The sequence below is a fragment of the Trichosurus vulpecula genome, chromosome 1, assembly GCF_011100635.1.
Source record: "Trichosurus vulpecula isolate mTriVul1 chromosome 1, mTriVul1.pri, whole genome shotgun sequence".
Lineage (NCBI taxonomy): Eukaryota > Metazoa > Chordata > Mammalia > Diprotodontia > Phalangeridae > Trichosurus > Trichosurus vulpecula.
The window spans coordinates 550,817,904-550,838,550 of NC_050573.1; the positions used below are offsets into that span (position 1 = coordinate 550,817,904).

General features: G+C 40.5%; 1 protein-coding gene across 4 annotated transcripts in view; it reads right to left on the reverse strand.

The window, feature by feature from the left end:
* LOC118834210 (acyl-coenzyme A synthetase ACSM1, mitochondrial-like) overlaps positions 1–20,647 on the reverse strand; it is a 51,931-nt gene that overhangs the window by 13,689 nt on the left and 17,595 nt on the right. For all 4 annotated transcript variants that reach the window (XM_036741668.1, XM_036741669.1, XM_036741666.1 and 1 more), the window contains exons 6-10: positions 19,845–20,004; positions 8,784–8,863; positions 7,192–7,315; positions 3,943–4,023; positions 1,010–1,111 (exon numbers count right to left, since the gene is read on the reverse strand). In XM_036741668.1, coding sequence (XP_036597563.1) covers positions 1,010–1,111; positions 3,943–4,023; positions 7,192–7,315; positions 8,784–8,863; positions 19,845–20,004 — 547 coding nt within the window. The remainder of the gene's footprint in view (positions 1–1,009; positions 1,112–3,942; positions 4,024–7,191; positions 7,316–8,783; positions 8,864–19,844; positions 20,005–20,647) is intronic.

A 20,647-nucleotide genomic window follows, 5' to 3' on the forward strand; every position in this document is an offset into this window, starting at 1 on the left:
ACATAGATGAAAACCAGAATCAAATAATATGTTGTTTATATGTATTGATTTAATGCAGAAAGACTTAGAGAGTTTAATGAAAGATTTAGTCTGAGATTTGCCATACTGTAGTTAACTCAAGTAAAACAGGAGCATCACTGATGGTATCAGACAAAGTGAAGTTCAAACCAGAAACTATTAAGAAAGCTATGCAAGGAGATTATATTATATTCCAAGGTACTATTCAAAGTGACGACATGTCAGTTTGAAGTATCTATGCACTTAGTCATCTTGCAATGAGGTTCATGAACAAAAAGTTCAGGGTTTCGAAGAGAAAGATAAAAAAATGGATAATCATAGAAACTTTCCCCAGTCAGCTCCACTGTGGGAATATGATAAAGGAATGAGCCAGAATGAGTTCGTGTCAGACTAATCTCATTTCCCTTTTTTCAATTTAGCAAAGACATTTAACAATGCACGCCACTGTCTTCTTGTAGACAAAATGAAAAGATGTGGACTGGATAAACTTAAATAAACTGGACAAAGTTGGGTGGAGTTGGCCTTGATTGATTGATTGGATGAACCCAAAGGGTGAGAGTACTGATAAATGGATTGATTTGAACCCGGAAAAAGGTCTCTAGTGGAGTTTTCCATGTCTCTGTCCTTAACTCTATTCTGTTCAGTATTTTTACTAATGACACCTTTAGATGAAAGCAGAAGGCAGATATATCTATTGCAGATGTCATGACACCAGATCTATACCTGACTAATAGTGGCTGAACCACTTCTGCTTGGAAATGTCCAGTTAGGGGTTACTTACTACCTCCTGAGGAAGCCTATTCCACTTTTGGGCAGAACTAATTGTAAAGAAGTTCTTTAAATTGTCCTGAATTCTGCCTTTCTACAGTTTCTACCCATTGCCCCCAATTTTGTCCTCTGGGACCAAATATGATAAATCTAATTCTTCTTCCACATGACAGCCTTTAAAGTACCTGTGGGCTATTCTCCCATTGGAGGGGAATGGTCTTACCAAGTAGCCAGAGAACACGCCAACAGGTCTAGTAGGTTTGATCCTGACGGCCATTTCCCCTTCTGTCCCTGGAGGAAGTGTGTTGCCTTTCTCATCTATGATCTGGAAGAAGAGAAAAGTGGCAAGAGATGATTATTTAATAAATACAATAACTAACTTTTGTTTTTTTAGGAAACTTTTTTTTTTTATTTTTAGTTTGCAACACACGGTTCTACATAATTTTGAGTTCCAGATTTTCTTCTCTCCCTCCCCCCCTCCCTCCCCAAGACAGCATGGAAACCCATAGAACTTCCATGTATAACTTGGCATTGAATTAATTTACACACTAGTCAAGTCGTGGAGAAGAATTATGACCAATGGAATGAATCATGAGAAGGAAGAAACAGAACCAAAGGAAAAAAAAAACACAACCCAACAACAAATACAAAAGAGAGAGAGAAAAAAAGGGGGGAGAAAAAAGGCGAGCATGAAGTGTGCCTCGATCTGCATTCATACTTCATAGTTCTTTCTCTGGATGTAGATAGCACTCTCCATCGTGAGTCCTTTGGAGCTGTCTCTGCATATTGTGTTGCTGAGAAGAGCAAAGTCTGTCAGGGTTAGTCATCACAGAATCCATATATCTGGTTGTGTATAATGTTCTCCTGGCTCTGCTCCGCTCACTCAGCATTATGTCGTGTATGTTCTTCCAGGTTGTTATGAAGTCCATATCATCCCCATTTCTTATAGCACAATAGTATTCCATTACCTTCATATACCACAGCTTGTTCAGCCATTCCCCAATTGATGGGCATCCCTTTGATTTCCAATTCTTAGCTAGTACAAAAAGAGCCGCTATAAATATTTTTGTACATATGGGTCCTTTTCCCACTTGTGTGATCTCTTTGGGATACAACCCTAGGAGTGGTATTGCTGGATCAAAGGGTATGAACATTTTTTATAGCCCTTTGGGCATAGTTCCAAATTGCTCTCCAAAATGGCTGGATCAGTTCACAACTCCACCAGCAATGTAACAATGTTCCAATTTTCCCACATCCTCTCCAGCATTTATCGTTTTCCTGTTTTGTTATTTTAGCCAATCTGACAGGAGAGAGATGATACCTAAGAGTTGTTTTGATTTGCATTTCTCTAATCAGTAGTGATTTTGAGCATTTTTTCATATGTCTATAGATATCTTTAATTTCTTCCTCTGAAAATTGTCTGTTCATATCCTTTGACCACTTCTCAATTGGGGAATGACTTGTATTCCTGTATATTTGGTTCAGTTCCCTGTATATTTTGGAAATGAGGCCTTTACCAGTGACGCTAGTTGTAAAGATTTTCTCTCAGTTTTCTGCCTCCCTCCTAATTTTTGTTGCATTGGCTTTTTTTGTACAAAAACATTTCAATTTAACATAATCAAAATTATCCATTTTGCATTTTGTAATGCTCTCTATCTCTTGTTGGGTCATGAATTCTTTTCTTTTCCATAAATCTGATAGGTAAACTATTTCTTGCTCTACTTTAACTTCTTAATGGGTGAGACACGGGTGGAGGGAAGGAGAGAATTTGGAACTGAAAATAAGATAAAATAAAATAAAATAAAATACTTTGGAGAGTTCAGATAAAAAAATAAATACTTCAAAATCATCTTTGATATACTTGCCTCTTACAAAGCCAACCCCTGAAGTGACCCCCCACCTCCTCATCTAGAATCTAGGCCATCTAGAATTCAACATTATTCTGTTTATAGGAAACATTTGATGCAGAAAGACTTAGAGAACTTAAATTAAAAGGTTATACCAAGATTTATCATAACACATACAGTTAATTCAAGTAAAACAGGAGCATTGCTGATACTATCAAAGTTAAATTCAAACCAGAAACTATTAAGAGAGACATGCAAGGAGATTGCCTCAGTGCCCCTGTGAGCCAAATGTGTGTCTGAGTTGCTGTCTCTGAACCAGAGGCCCTCCATTTGTTGCTCAAATAGAGTAATAATCATTTAAAAACCAGGGAAGGAGTTGGAGAAATGCTGGAGGGAGGGCCCTGTGGAAGGGTGCCGGTACTACCTTTTTGCTCCCTTCTCTTCACATCTTTGTTATACTGGGTTGATCGCCTCTGGGCATAAGCCTATCATGGCAATCTGAATGATTACTACACTGCTTCAGCCCCACTTGCTCTTATTAGGGAGGCAAAGGGATAATAATTAATAATAAATAATAATACCTACCATGATCCATATAACAACCCTGTGAGGTAGGTCCCATGATTTATTATCCCCATTTTACAGCTGAGGAAACTGAGGTAGGGAGAAGTTAAATGGGTTTGTCAGGGTCACAAATCGAGTCAGTGACTGAGGCTAGATTTGAACTTACATTTTCCCGACACCAAGTCATGTGCTATGTCACCTAGCTGCTTGAGTTACGGAATAACACTGGACTTGGCACCAGAAGATCAGGTTTCAGTTCTGGGCTTTGTCATTTGTCAATTATACTTCCTCCTCTAAGGCTTAGTTTTCTCATCTTCAAAACGGGGATTAAAACTTCTCCAAAATCTAGGTCACATAGGTGGTAAGTGTCTGTTGTAATGATTACAGGAGCTCATAGAACTCTGCTACTACAATTGATTTCTTGATTCCCACCCCCCACTCCAAGTCCAAATTAAAATTTGGATAGGTAAGTGACTGACTGGATCAGAAAATGTGGTTGGGGATTTTCCCAGTGAGACCTTTTAAAGCCAATTTCCTTAGTTTAATCAAAATAAGTGAGCATCTTATACATTTGGGAGCTGATTTTGTAGCATAGTGCTATCCTAGCGTGAGGATAAGAAGAATGCAAACTCTTTAGAGGAGGGATGTATCTGTTTGTTATCAGTGCCTGATAATAGAACTTCACACATAGTAGGCACTCAACACATGTTCATTGAATGAAATGGGGAGGGGGGGGATGACAAACCTGCATGTCAAAGGGTGGAATGACCTTCCCCATGGAACCTTTCTTGATCTTCATTCCCCTGGGCACTGCACAAGTTAGTCCCTGTTTACCATAAAGAAACAAGATAAACATATTTAATGGAAAGAGTCCAGATATATCTACTGAAGGCCTAAATAGTTCCCTCCATTTCAAAATCAGGGCGCACCAGAAAAGATATTTTTTAAAGATCATTCCCAGCATGGAATCCTATGACATATACCATTCCAAAATGTCTCACCATTTTTATTTTTGGTGCCCTTCAGGTTTTTTTCTTTGTGGGATGCTTCTCCTCCTGCCCCAACCTCCTTCCCACCTTCCCTCTGGCTCCTAACCTGTGTTCCCTTCTCTAATTGTTCAGTCGTTTCAGTCCTGTTTGACTTCATGACCCCATTTGGACTTTTCTTGGCAAAGATACTGGAGTGGTTTGTCGTTTCCTTCTCCAGCTCATCTTACAGATGAAGAAACTGAGGCAAACAGGGTGGAGTGACTTGCCCAGGCTCACATAGCTAGTAAGTGTCTGAGCCTGGATTTGAACTCAGGAAGATGAGACTTTCTGACTGCAGGCCCTGCGCTCTATCCACTGCATCATTTAGCTGCCTCCCCTTTCCACTAGCCTTGGCTTTTAACTAGTTGTTGGTTCTTCTTAGGAAGCATCAGATAAGCGAAATAACCCTCAGGTACGAATAATAGAACTCTTCCCAGATGTATCGGCATTCTCTTACGAGACCAACCAAATCCAAAGTAATGAATCTCCAACATCAGAATCTTCCTCTGCTTCCTCATCTGTAAACCTGGGGGTGGGGGTATGTAATGATCTCATCTCTAAGGTTCCCTCTGGCTCTAATAACTAGCACTGAGATAGTGCTTTAAGATTTGCAAAGCACTTTACTTATCCTTCTCTCATTCCATCCTTACAACAACCTTGGGAAGTGGGTGCTGTTATCATTCTCCTTTTAAAGATAAGGAAACTGAGACTGAGAGAAGTGAAACAACTGTCACAAAGCTAGAAGGCGTCTAAGCAGGATTTGAACTCAGGATTTCCTGGTTCCAAGTGCAACACTCTGTTGTGTTACCAAGTTAGGTTACATAGTAACCTAAGTGTCACCTAGCTATCTGAAATCCTATAAAACACATCATTATAGGTTGGTGAAGAAATTTTTTGGGGGGGGGCAGGATAGTGGGTTTCTTAGTATTTTTTAATCAGATCATATAATGGAAGTTAAGCATTTATTACACATCACTGTGCCAGGCTGGAGGTACAAAATGCAATAATCCCTGCATTCAAGGAGCTTACGTTGAACGTCTCAAACTATAAGTCCTATATATATTGGATATGGGGAGGGGGAAAGGAGGGAGGAGGAAGGAGAGAGAGAGAGAGAGAGAGAGAGAGAGAGAGAGAGAGAGAGAGAGAGAGAGACAGAGAGAGAGAGGAGGGAGGGAGAAGGAGAGAGAGAGAGGGAGGTAGAGAAGTAGGGAGGGAGACGGGGAGAGGGGGAGAGACAGAGAGAGACAACACAATCGAGGATAACACCTGGGTTGTGAGCCTGTGTGACTGGGAGGATGGTGGTATCCTTAACAGACATAGTGCATTTAGGAAAAAGGGAGGGTTTTACGGGAAAGATAATACAATTCATTTTGGACACGTTGAATTTAAGATATTCATGAGACATTCAGTTAGAAATGTCCAATATGCAGTTGGAGATATGAGACTGGAGGGTAAGACTAGGCAAATAGGTCTGAGAACCATCTGCAAAGAGCTAATAACTGAATCCATGGGAGATGAGATCATCAAGTGAAATAATGTAGAGGGAAAAGAAGACGCAGGCCAGAGACATAGGGGATAATCAGGGTTAACGTATGTGACATGGATGAAAATCCAGCAAAGGACACAGAGAAAGAGCAGTCAGACAGGTATGAGGAAATCTAGGAGAGAGCAGCATTTCAAAAGCCTAGAAAGAAGAGTGTATCAGGAAGAGGGTGACTGGCAGTGTCAAAGGCTGCAGGAAAATAAAAAGGATGAGGATTGAGAAAATCCCATTAGATTTGCCATCGAAGAGATCATTGGTAGCTCTGAATAGAGCAGTTTCAGATGAATGAAGCAGTTGGAAGCCAGACTGCAGAGGGTAAGAAGAGAATTAGAGGAAAGGAAATGGAGGTCCTCGATGTAGATGGTCTTCTCAAAGGAAGAAGAGATGTGTGATGATGGGGATGGACAGATCAAATGAGGAGTTTTGAGGATGGAGGCATGGGCACGTATGTGGGCATTAGGGAAACATCAAGTAGACAACAAGAGATTGAAGATAAGTGGGAGAGTGGAGACCATAGAGAGGGAAATCTACTGGAGATGAGATGGAGTGAGATCCCTTCAACATGTAGAGAGGTTTGCCTTAGAATGGAAAAGGGGAGTTGGTGGTGAAGAATTGGTGCTCAGGAGAGACGTAGGTCGAATATATAGACATGAGAGTCATCTGCATAGGAATGGTAAATGACTCAATGGGAACTGATGAGATTACTAAGAAGGAAAACATAGAGAAGAGAGCCCTGTTATTCATAAGGTTACCTCTGAATGCTGCACACATATTAGGTGCTTAATTCACACTTATTTCTAATATTCCAGTTATTTTATTACCATAGCAATAATAATGACAGAGGGCAATTTTGTTTTAAAATCCCTACTAGGCCAGGCCTGCATAGTTTTATTGTCAGGGTTGTGGTATTTAGGAAGACCTAGACTTGAAATCAGAAGACCTTGGTTCGAGTCCAATTTTGCCACTTACTATTTGTGTAAAATTGGGCAGGATTTTGGATCTCTTGGTGTTTCACTCACTCATTCATTTATCTAAAACTATTACTATATATTATTATATAACTAAAACTGTTACATCTACTGGTTGTTGAGATTCAAATGAACTAACAGATGTGAAAACTCCTTGAAAAGTTTAAAAGTCTTTATAAGTACATATAAATAATGGGATTTGACCCATGTCTCAGCTTTCCAGAATTATCTTATTTACAAAACCTGGATTATAAGCTTCCTATGTTCAGGGATGTTATCTTAGGTTTCTTTGCTAGTATGAAACAGGCACTTATTAAACATCTAATTGAATATATAAATAGAAGGATGATAGGATGAATCTGTAAATGGATTGATGGATGGATGGAAGGATGAATGAATACATTGACGGTGTTGGTGATTCATTCGTTGACCTGAGGAGAGATCTTCCCACATACCGTTTCTGACTGTCCATATATTTCATGGATGGCCAGGCCTGTTGCTTTTTGCCACTTCTCAAAATCTTCAGGCAGCAGAGTCTCACCACCAGTAACAATATGCTTCAGGGCTGGGAATTTGTAACTAATACAGAAGGAAAATGAACATAAAACAAGATGAGCACAATAAATATTCTTCTGAAATCTCATTTCGAAGCATCTGGAATTAGCTGTATGAATAAACTCTCATTTCTCTGTCTCTCTGTCTCTCTTCTCTGCCTCCCTCCCTTTCCCCCCCCCCCTCCTTCTCTCTGTCTATCTCTCTGTCCCTCCTCTGTCTTTATATCTCTGACTCTTTCTCTCTCACCTTCTTTCACTCTTTTCTCTTTATTTTTCTTTCTCTCTTTCCCTCTCACTTTCTCTTTCTTCATGCCCTCCCTCTCTTACCTCTCTTTTTCCTTAGCAAAGAAAAACTGTTAAGGTCAAGTAACTGATGTAGTAACTGTATTTTACGATGTGTACAACATTTGATCCAGTCCCTCATCTCTTTGTGGAGTAGAATGAAGGTGTGTTTCCTCATTTGTTCTCTGTGGTCAGAACTGGCCATTGCAACCATTCAGAGTTTGTTTAGTGGTTGAATTTTGATTGCAAAGGGCCAGTAAACAGGCTATTTATGAACATTTTTTCCTCTCATCCTTCTAATCAGTTGGACGGGTACTTGGAAAAGACTTCAGAGATCGTTTGGTACAAATTTCTCATTTTATGAATGAGAAAGTGAAACCCAGAGAGGCTGTGACTTGCCCAGTGTCACATGGGTAGCAGAGCTGGGATTCAAAAATGGGTTGTTTGATTCCAACATTCTGTTTACTACACTATGCCACTGGCTTATTATCTGAGCACTTCAGTTCTCACTGGTCATTTGAATAAAGTCCAGCTACAGGGAGCAAAAATAAAAAGTCTATCAACTCCTGTCACTTTTTGGTCTTGGAACAAAAGCACAGGGACAAGAAATCAGAGGCCTACGACAGACTTTGATAAGTCATTCACCATCTCTAACCCTCACCTATAAAAATAAGGAGGTTGGAGATGCTTATTGTGTTTCTTGTGAGCTGCTCTGAACAAAGACTTATTGGAGAAGAGCTATTGGTTATTGTGAGGTTGAGAGAGGAGCAGTGTTTCCGTGGGTTTTGACTAACTATGTTCCCATCTTCTGTGACCACAGAAAGCCAATATTTTAGGAAAGGCCAGGATTTTGTTGCTTTAAAATGGCAAAGACCATTGCAAGATTCTCATAGCAAAGAGGAAGTATGATCTTTAAAAGAAGTTCTAAGGATCAAATCATAACAAAAGTTGATTGAAATTAGGTAGCAGTTCAGAGTGCTTTTGTAAAGAGGGAGAAGCAGATGCACATTTTACTATGTTGTCACTTTAGTTCTGATTTTTGAAACAGCTGTTGAATAAAGAATCTTAAGTTTACTGAACATCCACATCAGACCACAGGTAACTTGCCCTTTTTTAGGTATTGCTCTAGAGTTAAAACTACTCCAAGTGCCAAGGGAAAAAAAGACAAGAACCAACTGGTTGAGTGTGGCTACTGGATCTTCCAATTATACCTGGAAATGTTGAGTTGTAGAAGCATTCGATACATGGATGGGGCAGCTACCATGCAAGTGATGGGGTATCTGGAGAGAGTCTGGCAAATGAAAAAAGAAAATGACTTTTTTCCCCCAAAGGCAGAAACATTGTTCAATTACCAGAATCCCAATTTCTTTCCCATGAGATTTATTCATTCTTCATTAATCGATTAATTCATTCATCCATATCAACTCAAATACTTATTAATAACCTAAAAAGTTAATCACTAATAAGAAAAATTAAAATCAAAACAACTCTCAGGTTTCACCTCACACCCTACAAATTGGCAAAGATGACAAAAGATGAGAATAGTCAGTGTTGGAGGGATAATGGGAACAGAGGTATACTGATATATTATTGGTGGGATTGTAAATCATATAATCATTTTAGAAACCAATTTGAAATTAAGTCAATAACATGACTAAGATGTCCATAGTATTTGACCCAGGCACACCCCAAGAAGGCAATTGATTAAAAAAAAGGTCCTGCTATATGTATAGCAGTATTTTTTTTTTGTGATAGCAAAGAATTACAAACAAAGTGGATGCTTATTGATTGGGGAATGTCTAAACAAACTGTGATATATGAGCATAATGGAATATTATTGTGCTCTAAGAAATGATGAATACAGATAAGCATGGGAAGATTTACATGAACTGATGCAGAGAGAGGTAAATAGCCAATAAAACAATGTACACAATAACCATGACAATGTAAATCAAAAAACGTACAGAGAAATCAAAATGCAAAATTATAAAGAGCAAGCTTGGCTCAAAAGAAGAGTCAGGAGAAGACACTTCTACCCTACCCATTTGTTAAGATGGGAGGTCCAAAGTGCTGCACATTGAACACATTTTCAGACTTTTTAAATATATTGATGAATTATACTCATTTTTAATCTTTAAAAATGTTATTTGTTATATGAAATGGGAAGGGGAAGGAATATTAGGGGAAATTATGCTGATATGAAAAACAAAGGACATTAGACATCTCAAAAAGCTATGTGAAAATAAAAGAACCTACTAAGCTTAAGATACTGGGAGTATAAAACTAAAACAGACAGTCCTCACCCTCAAGAAGCTTACATTTTAGTGCAATTCACTTACAGAGTGACATTTACAGTGTACCAAGAGCTAGTGTTTACAAAGAAAAATTACCAGGCACACTCTGAAGAATGCTGTAGGAAAGGTACAAACAAAAAGCTCATGGGTTTTCACAGGAGGAAGAGAGCTCTTATGGTCAAAAGGCTTTATAGATGCAGCAATATTAAAGCTGGAACTTGAAGGATGGGTAAGAATTTTACAGGCACCTGGCATAAGCAAACACTCTGAGGAGGAAAAGCACAAGGGATATTTGGAGAATGGCGAGTATTCTGGTTTTACTGGTTAAAGTTTGAAAAGAAGACTGGTGTCTAACTGAGGAAGATCTTGAAAACTAGTCAACCAGCTAGAGGGGCTGTTATTGATTATTTTACACAAGGGTTCTTAAACTGGGAATCTGTAAACACACACACGTACATACATGCATACACAAAAACATAGACTTTAAAAATCATATAGAATATGTTTATGACACATATTATATATTCACATAATAGTACAATGTATTATATTACTAAAATATTATGCCAATAAATAATTATAAATAAATAAATATTATAAATTTATTATAAATAATAAATAATTATATTTACATATTATATTATATTGTATTATACTATATTATTTTTATATATTATATTACATTCTATATTATTATATAATGATATTACAAACACTATAGTACAATATAATTTATTATATTTTTATAAATACTATATGCCATTTATATATGCACTATACATTTCAATATAATTGGTTTCCTTTGTAATACTTTGTATTTAATCTTATGCATTTAAAAATATGCTTCTGAGAAGGGGTCCATAGGCTTTAGCAGACTCCACAAGGGGACTGTGAAACCAAAAAAAAATTAAGGATCCTAATTCTAGAGTATGGCATGAGATAGACTTCTTGAAGTTGAAAATAGAAAACAAAAAATCCACTGCTGTTGTTGCTGTGAAGGAGAAAAAAACAATTTTCCCTGACTAAGACAATATAGACACGGGAGTACTGAAGACTGGAGAAAGGGAACTTACTGACAAAACTCACTTCTCCATACAAGGTTATACCAGAACTGCCGACAAAAGTCCAAATTAGCCTGTAATATCTATGCATCTTCATTAGATTGTAAAACATCTACCCAAAAAAGGGTTTGGGGGACTTTTTTTAACTTCCAATGTGCCTGGAAGTCAAATCCCTATTAAGGGAATAGTGAAATTGGATAAATATATTGATGTACTTAAAAGCATTCAAGAATTATAGAAATTCCCTAATATAAGAGGGAATACTGCAACACAGTGTTTTCTTTGCCACACATCAGAAAAGGTTAACATATTTATTCAAGTTACGAGGATAAACATGCTTCAATGACCTGGGAACTCACCTGATTTAAACTCCATGAAAAATCTCTGTGCTGTAATCAAGGTTAGGCTTGGAAATATGGACTACTCATAAAGGTAAACTTTCTTTTTTTGCTTTTTTTTTGGGATGGGGCAGGGCAATTGGGGTTAAGTAACTTGCCAAAGGTCACACAGCTAATACATGTGTCAAGTGTCTGACACAGGATTTGAACTCAGGTCCTCATGACTCCAGGGCTGGTGCTCTAAGGTAAACTTAATATTCAATGTGATAAGTGGGGAAAGAAAGGGAGAGAACATTTATATGGTGCCAATATGTGCCATATACCATGTTAAGCAAATATAATTCCATTTGATTGTCACAACAACCCTGGGAGGTAGGGGCTATAATTATCTCTATTTTACATTTGAGAAAACTGAATCAAACCGGGGTTAATTTACCTAGAGGTAAATTATCCTGTGCACCACCGCTATAGGAAAGGCCTCATATAGGAGGCAACATCTGAGCTGAGCTTTGAAGGAAACTAGGAATTCTAAAAGACAGTGGTAAGGAGGAAGTATGTTCCTAGAATGGGGGATACATACAGTATGTGCAAAGGCATAAAGATCGGAGGCGGAATGCCATGAATATATGAAGGTCCTAGAGGAGATGGGAGAGGATGAGAGTGGTTAAAAGTTATGAATGAAAGAAGGATTACTTCTTCCTTTGAAATTTACCCAAGATTATATAGTGAGTATCTGAGGACAGATTTGAACTCAGGTCTTCCTGACTCTAGACTCAGCACTGTATCTACTATACCGCTAAGCAGGTTCAAAGCAGTGGTGGGATCCAGCCAGTTTGCACTGGTTCGGTGGAACAGGTACCCAATTTTAGGTTGAGTTCAGTGAATCGGTTGTTAGCGGGGGCAGAGCCTGCACCCGCCACATCAGCAGTGGTGGGGGCACTCCATTCTGCGGAGAACTGGTTGTTGATTTATTTGAATCCCACCACTGGTTCAAAGTATAAATATATGTCATGATCAAGAAGTAAGGAATATACAAAAATCTTGTGGATATCATGTCAAATCATGTAAAATGAGTGATTACAGTAAAAGAGGGAACCATATTAAAAATCTTTAAAGATGTGAAGAAAAAAACCCAAAACATGGGCCAATGCTTGTACTTTAGGCAGTAAGGAACTACTGAAATAATGTTTTTGAGCAGGGAAACTATACTGTAACTGGGCTTTAGAAAGGTTCATCTGGCAGCTGAACATGCAGAATGTTGAAGAAGAGATTGGAGGCAGGGAAATCAATTAGGAGGTTTTTTCGTTAGCCTGGATTGAGAGATAACAAGGGTTGTGGTAATGGAAATGTAGCGGAAGAGGTGAGATCTAAAAATATTACAGACATGTGATATAATCATGGCACTGGGGAGTTAGAAAGGAACCTAGTAACCATCTAGCCCAATCCATACACAAAAGGAATCCCCATTCCAATGCATCTGAAACGTGGTTAAGCAGTCTTTACTTGAAGACCTCTAAGGAAGGGGAAGCCATCACTTCTTGAGGCAGTCTGTTCCACTTTGAGACAGCTTTAATCACGAGTAAATTTTTTCTGAAATCAAGTCTATTTTTGTCTCATTGTCTCTTTCACCTATTGCTCTTGGTTCTGCCTTCAGGGGCCAAATGGAACAAGTCTGATTCTCTTTCCACCAGACAATTCTTCAGATGCTTGATCACAGGTATTATATGCCCCCTGAGGATTTTCTTCTTTTTTTCCTAAAACTCCATAGTTTCTTCAACTGATTTTCATATGAGCTGGACTCAAGCCCTTTATCATCTTGGTGTTTCCTCTGGACACACTCCAGCTTAAACCGTGTCCTTAAACCCTGCTGTCCAGAAATACATACAATATTCCCAAAAAGTCTGATAAGGGCAAAAAACAGAGGGACAAGCACCTCCTTATTCCTGGAAGATATAGCTCTCAGGGAAGCATAGAATAGCATATTGAAACACGACAACTTTTGGGGGCAGGAAAAGAAATAAGGGCCATTGAAAGAGACTGGGGAAAGATGAGGAAAGTAGGAAGCATGATAGAAAAGCTTCTGTGGAAGCCAAAGTGAGGGAAAATTTCAATAAGAAGGTAGTTATCTGTCCAGTGAGATGGATAAATCAAGAGACCAGGAAAAGCAGGTTGGATTTCGTGATTAGGAGGTCATTAGTGACTTTTGAGAGACTAGTTTCAATAAGAGTTTGGGAAGGAAGCCATATTACAAGGGTGGCTAATGAGGGAGTGGAGAGTTTGGCTGGTAAGAGAAGGAAGAAGATGACACTTTAGTTCAGAGGGTCTTAGAATTTGTTTTTAGGAGAGGAGGGAGGAAAGATCAAGAACAGAAGGAGAGCATAAAGATGAGGCTGGGGAGAAAGGTGAATTTCAAATTGGGGTTTTTTTTAGTAGGCCAGGATTTACAGAAAATTGGGAGAAATATATTGGTAAGGCTTACCATGGGGTAATATATTGGTAAGGCTTACCATGGGGTAATATATTGGTAAGGCATACCATGGAGTAATATACTGATAAGGCTTACGATGGAGTAATATATTAATAAGGCTTACCATGAGGAAATATATTGGTAAGGCTTACCATGGGGTAGAGTGATAAGGAAAGTTGTGATGAACTAGTAGTTGTATTATACACCACTCTCCTTCCATACTCTTTATTCTAGCCAAACCGGCCTTACTGATTTACCTCACCACCCAGGTATTCTCACTTCTTCAGGCCATGCATTTATAGTAGCAATTTAGATTTGAAGATCATTCACATCCATTAATGGGCCACATGTGGTGGGAGGAAAATGAAGTTATGTCACAGGAAATGGAGAGAAAGAGAGGGGGAGAGAGAGAGAGAGAGAGAGAGAGAGAGAGAGAGAGAGAGAGAGAAGGAGAGAGAGAGAGAGAGAGAGAGAGAGCGAGCAGTTATGGCTGCTAATGGCCGCCATCGTGATGGTTAGAACTGAACAGACTGACTTAGCTGTACTGGGAGTTTGTTTTGGGGAAGACCCCGGCAGGGGGTCAGAGAAGTTTTGGGATGGCGAGGCTCCAGGTTGTGATATTGTGTATTGAATGCTTTACTGATCTGATGGATTGGGTAGATGGCTTATAGGATCTGGTTCTCTGGTGTCTGAATAAATGGTTTACTTCTTCTGCCTTCCATGTGGAGGGTCTTGTATGCTTTGTGATACAGAACCACACAGGCATCTGGACAGTTATCATCTACATTGTTGTTTTTGCCTTACTAATACAGCATTGCTAGAGGAAGCTGTAGAACTGTGCTCATCTGGGTACCCACTGCTGCCTAGCAATCTCTCTATTCATCTCTTGTTGCCTCCTTACCTCATCACTCCCAGCAGCTGTTCCTCAGTTTTAGTCTCTTCATGCTTCTAACCTCATTCGTTCTTTCCAACCACTTTTCCCACTCACTTTTAGCAAGTGAGTTCATCTCTCCTACCACTGAGATGTCTGTATTAATGCAACATGAACTCCTTCCTCTACATCTCAAAATTTCTCAGCATCTTCACTCATCCTCCCTTGCTTCCCTCTTATTTCAGAGGAAGAAGTAATCTTCCTTTTATTCAAAACTTTTAACCCCTCCCATCCTCTCCCATCCCCTTTAGGACCTTTATACATTCATGGTACCCCCCTCCAATCTTTATGCCTTTGCACATGTTACGTGTATCCCCCATTACAGGAACATACTTGCTCCTTACTACTGGCTCTTAGAATCCCTAGTTTCCTTCAAAGCTCAGCTCAGATGTTTCTTCTATATGAGGCCTTTCCTACAGAGGCAGCTGGTGGTGTACTGGATAGAGAGTTGGGCCTGAACTGTGACACTTGATAGCTGTGTGATCCTGGACAAGTCACCTAACATCTGACTGCTTCAGTTTCTTTAACACTAAAATGGGGAGATAAATAGCATCTACCTCATAGGGTTGTTGATCAAATGAGATAATATTTGTAAAAAAAAACACTTAGCACCGTGCCTGGCACATAGTAGACTCTTCATAAATGCTTTTCAATTTATTACCACAATAAAGAACAGGTCTAGTGAGAGAGGGAGATTGTAGTTAGAGAGAAGGTTAGAGTTTAGGATCTAGGGGATGGAGCAGTTCTGGGTGATGGTAAAATTGAGTAGTTGGCTAGTTGTCCTTTGTCTTGAAGAGGACCAAAATGATATCGCTATGTTGGGGTCAAGGTCCAGTGTGTCTGACTGTGGTTGATCAAACCAATACTAGCCTGGAAGGCTCTACCACAGGTGGGGCACAAACAGTCCTTGTAAACATTTGGAGTGGAGATGTCTCTAAATTTGTGCCTCTCCCATTCCCTTTAAGTTACTGCAACTCTGCTTTGCTCACGGAGCACAGTGCCTTCTTTGATGTAGGCATTCCATTCTGGGTGGTCCTGTGCTAGTGTCTCCCATGTCATGCAAATGAATCCAAAATTCTTCAGAGGGATCTCAAGAGTATCCTTGTATTGTTTCTTCTGAACTCCACGTGGGTGCTTGCCACAAAATAGTTGTTTAGGCAAAAATATGTCTGGCATTCGAACATTGTGTTCAGCCCATTGGAGCTGTGCTCTCTGCCATAGAGTTTGAATGCTTGGGAGTTTAACTGGAGAAAGGACTTCAAGGTCCTGAACCTTATCCTGCCAGGTGATCTTCAGAATCTTCCTAAGACAATTCAGATGGAAGCGATTCAGTTTCCTGGCATGTTGCTGGTAGACTGTTTCACAGGCTTACAACAATGAGGTCTGAACTAGCTCTGGCAATGAGCATGTCAACCTCATCATCTATGTCTGCCTTCCTGCAAAGTAAGTGAACTTATCCATAGCATTCAAAACTTCTCCATTTGTTGTAACTGATGATTCCGTGCCTGGAAGATGTAGTACTGGCTGGTGAAGAACCTCTATTTTCTTGGTGATTGATAATTGTTAGGGCAAAATTGGCATAAGCAGCAGAGAATTGATCTGCACTTTGTTGCATCTCAGCCTCAGAGGCTGCATCGAGTGCACAAGCATCTGTAAACAAAAAGTCACAGACCAACTCTCCTTCTATTTTAGTCTTGGCTTGCAGCCTTTTCAAGTTAAACAATTTACCATCCATGTGGTAGTTGATCTTGCTACTGCTTTTGTCCTCCTTGAAGGTATCTGACGACGTGGCTGAAAACTTCATGCTGCAAGACCTGGGAGCAAATGTACAGCCCTGCTTCATTCTGTTGGTGATTGGGAAAGTGTGAGACTATCATTCATTATCCAGAACCCTTGCAAGCATCCCATCAGCAAACTGACATACAATACCGATGAACTTCTCTGGGTGACCAAATTTTCCTGTGATTTTCTGTAAGCCCTAGTGACAGACAGAGTCAAAGGACTTATCAATCAACATTGTATACAGACCTCTGTTCTGCTCCTAGCATTCCTCCTAGAGTTGTTGGGCAGTAAGCATCATATCAATCATTCCTCGACATGCTGCCTCTCAGGTAGGCGACCATCTTCCAGGTGAAGGATCAGCTTAAGGAGGACTCTGGCCAGAATCTTGCCAGCAATGACTAAGAGAGAAGCCTGCCTGTGTTTGTCACAGGACAGTCCATTTCCTTTACTCTTATGGAGATAGGCAGTGGAGCCATCCTTGAACTCCTGGGGGATAACCTCCTCTTGCCATATAACCTGGAAAATTTCAGTCACCTTTTGTATGAACAGGGGACCCCCTGCCTCATAAATCTTAGCTGGAATAGAATCAGTACTGGGTGCTTTGCCACATGAGAGAAGCCTAGTGGCATACAAAAGCTCTTCTTTGGCTGGAAGTTTGGCTAGAGAGGGATTGACTGCAGTCTGAGGTCAATGGCTTCAGCACTGATTGATGATGGTCTGTTGACAACACTATGGAAGTGTTTGGTCCATTCCTCCAGGATCACGTCCTTATCATTAATCAACGTGTCTCCATCAGCCCTGTGTAGTTAAGATGTACCATGGGTCTTTAACCCCTAAACAGGCTTCAGGGCATCATAAAAGAGCTTTGAATTGTTACTATCAGTGTAAAACTGAATTCCATTTGCCTTTTTATTTAGCCAAAAATCCTCACTCCCTCTAAGCTTTGCTTGCACTTTACTTTTGATGGAGTTAAATTCTCCTTCTTAGAGATGAATCAATCATCCTGCTGGTAAATCCTGTGGAGTTCTGTGTTTCAGTTAGCAGCTTCTGAATTTCCCCATCATTTTCATCAAACCATTCTTGATTTTTCTGAGTGGTCTAGCCCAGTTGAGTGAATATGATTCTGTACACTAAATCTCTGAAAGCTGCCCACTCCTTTTCTGCTCTACTATTGCCAGCTGTGTGTCGGCTCAGCTTTCCCTCCAAGTTAGGAATGAACTGTTCCTGCCCAGAGAAGGGTTCTAATCTGTCGACATTAAATCTTCTGGTAGCCATTTTGCCCTGGGCCCACTACCTCTGTTGAATGAGAATGTTCAGTTTGGAAAGGATTAGTCTATGGTCAGTCCAGCACTCTGCACCATGCATTGCCTTCATCGTTCTCACATCCTGTCTCTTCTCCTTATGATGACATAGTCTGTTAAATGCCAGTTTGCTGCGAGGGTGCATCCATGAAGTTTTATTGTGTTTGGATAAACAGAAGACAGTATCGGTGATGAGAAGGTCGTGAGACACGGAAGTCTTCAGTAGTAAGGGATTGTTGCTGTTGCTGTTTCTAGCCCCATTCCTCCCAAGTCTGATTGTCTGTGCCTACTCTGGTGTTAAGCTTGTCCTCTTTTGGCACATTGATGATGAGGGTCTCCAGGTCTTCACATACCTCATCAGGGCTCATCATAGTGGGAACACACATGCTAATGATGGTGGCATGGCACTTTATTGCATTGTCATGATATGTACATATCTGCCCCTTTTAAGAGGCACACAAACTTGGTGACTAGTTTTGATTGTAAAACCTATTGCAGCTTTACAGCACTCCTCATCACTGTAGCCACTCCTGAAGAACATGTATCTAGCTCTGACTTTGGTCAGCTGGCCTTCGTTTGCCAGCCTCGCTTCACTCAGGGCTGCTATTTGGATGTTTGTCTTTCGGGTCTACTGGATGTATGTTGTCTATAATTATGTGCACCTTCCATGTACTGATGGTGAGTGGAATCATCTTCACAAAAGTTTTTGTACATATTTTTGTGTTTTGACTGCTGGGTGGGACCCCTGCTTGCCATGGTAAGCAGGCTAAGGTTGAGTGAATCACAATTTTTAGGGCACCTTTTCTAGCCCCTTCCTCATGCCAGGAGGTGAGTGGTGTGGGCCTTAAAAAGGCTGCTCAGACACTCAGGGGGCTGCTGAATCCCACTGCTTTTTCAGTCCAGTGAGACGACCCTATGGCCTAAGATGCCTGTGGGCAGAGTTGTGAATATAGTTCCGAGTGTATTCATCACTTGCCTGTTGCTGCAGGACTTTGAGGTAGGTAAAAATGGTAAAATGGTGTGGCTGATATCTTTTGACTCATGGATATATTGCATTTAAGTGAGGCAGTTCCGTGAAGTCGTTGGCCTCACTCTCTCTTCCTGAATCAGTGGCAAGACAATAGCCAAGATGACTGGTGATGGCTTGGGATGCAGTAGATGACCTTGGAGTCTTCCATGTTTGACCAAGCTTAAGTATGGCCATAGCACCAGTTTCAGTTGCCTTCAAGGCCATGGGAACAACTTGTTCTCATCTACGCAGTATTCCAGGCAAAGTCTTCACATGCTGGGGATAGACATCCTCCTAACTCACCAATGGGCTTGAGACCCTTTGATGACCCTCAACCTGATTTAGCCCTTCTGCTGAAACGGTTTACTGGGGTGAGGCAGCTGCCCATGCTATAGCTTCTTAGAGCCACGCATGGGAAGTGAGTAAATCAGGTGGACACCAAAGGTGGAAAGGAGCCTTGAAAGGGCCTAGCACCTCACACCAGAGGTGCTAGTCTTCTGTGAACACCCATACACCTTGGTTACTGAGTTACACATAGGGGAAATGACTTGCTTAATGTTATAAGGGCAACAAAGATTCAAACTCAGGTCCCTGTGTGCAATGGTGAGATAACAGGGTAGTAGAGGAAAAGCTAGAAAGGACCTTAGAGGTCATCTACTCTTCTGCCTTCATTTTCTAGATGAGGAAGTGAGGCCCAGTGGCAGAGCTGGGATTTGAACCTATGTCTTCTGCCTTGGCTCCCAGTGCAGCTATGTGGCGCCGTGGATGGAGCACTGGATTTAGACTCATGAACATGAATTCAAATCTGGCCTCAGACACTTACTAGCTGTGTGAACCTAGGCAAGTCACTTAACCTTGTTTGTCTCAGTTTCCTCATCTGTAAAATGAGCTAGAGAAAGAACTGACAAACTGCTCCAGTATTTTTGCCAAGACAACCTCAAAAGGGGTGATGTAGAGTCAGACACAACTGAAAATGACTGAGTAACTATCTCTGGCTCCAAGAGTAGTGTTAGTTCACTGAAGTACATAGTCGTAGCTATTCTGGTGTGTGGTAGTGGGTCAGTTAGGGTGAAGCTTTGTTCTTCTTACCTTTAGAATGGTCTCAGGGTTGAACTGAGGCAGGTAGTGGATGAAGCTGCAGGCTCCTGAGCTCCAGGGTTCTAGCATAGACGCTACAACCGATAAAATCCAGCCAGGGTCTGCCGCGCACCATGAGATATCAGAACTTGTAAGTTTCATGACTTGCCTGCTAACTCCGAAATACAAGTATTAGTATTTGAGGAATTGAATGAGAGAGAAAGAACTATGCAGTGGGTAAAAAGCTGGCTTCTGAGTCTGGAGGACCTGGGTTCAAATCCTTCCTCTGCCTCTCATCCCTGGCAACTCTGACCAATCAATTAAGCATGTATTAAGTGCCTTCTTTTTATTTGCTAGGCTGGGGATATAAAAAAAGTCTACCTTAGCTTACATTCTCGTGAGGGAGAAAACACGTGTGTGTGTGTGTGTGCGCGCATGCGCACTTATGGACTGAACTTGCTGATATAGGGAACTCTCAGGTGAGGAAATGACATCACCAATGAAGGTTGGCACCTCCTCTGAAACTTACAAAATGTATATAAAGCAGATAACATGGTAACTCTAGAGGGGAAGGCACTTGGAACTGGGGGACTGGGAAATAACTGAGGCAGAAGGTGGTACCTGAGTTGAATCTTGAAGGAAACTCAGAATTCTAACAGGCAGAGGTGAAACTCTAAGACTGTAGGTTGCAGACCAATTGCTAATCTGATTTGGTAATAATGGGGAACACTAACCATCACAACCACAACAACCACAACAACCACCAACATTTACAGTTGTGCTTACTATATGCCAGTCGCTGTGTTAAGCACTTA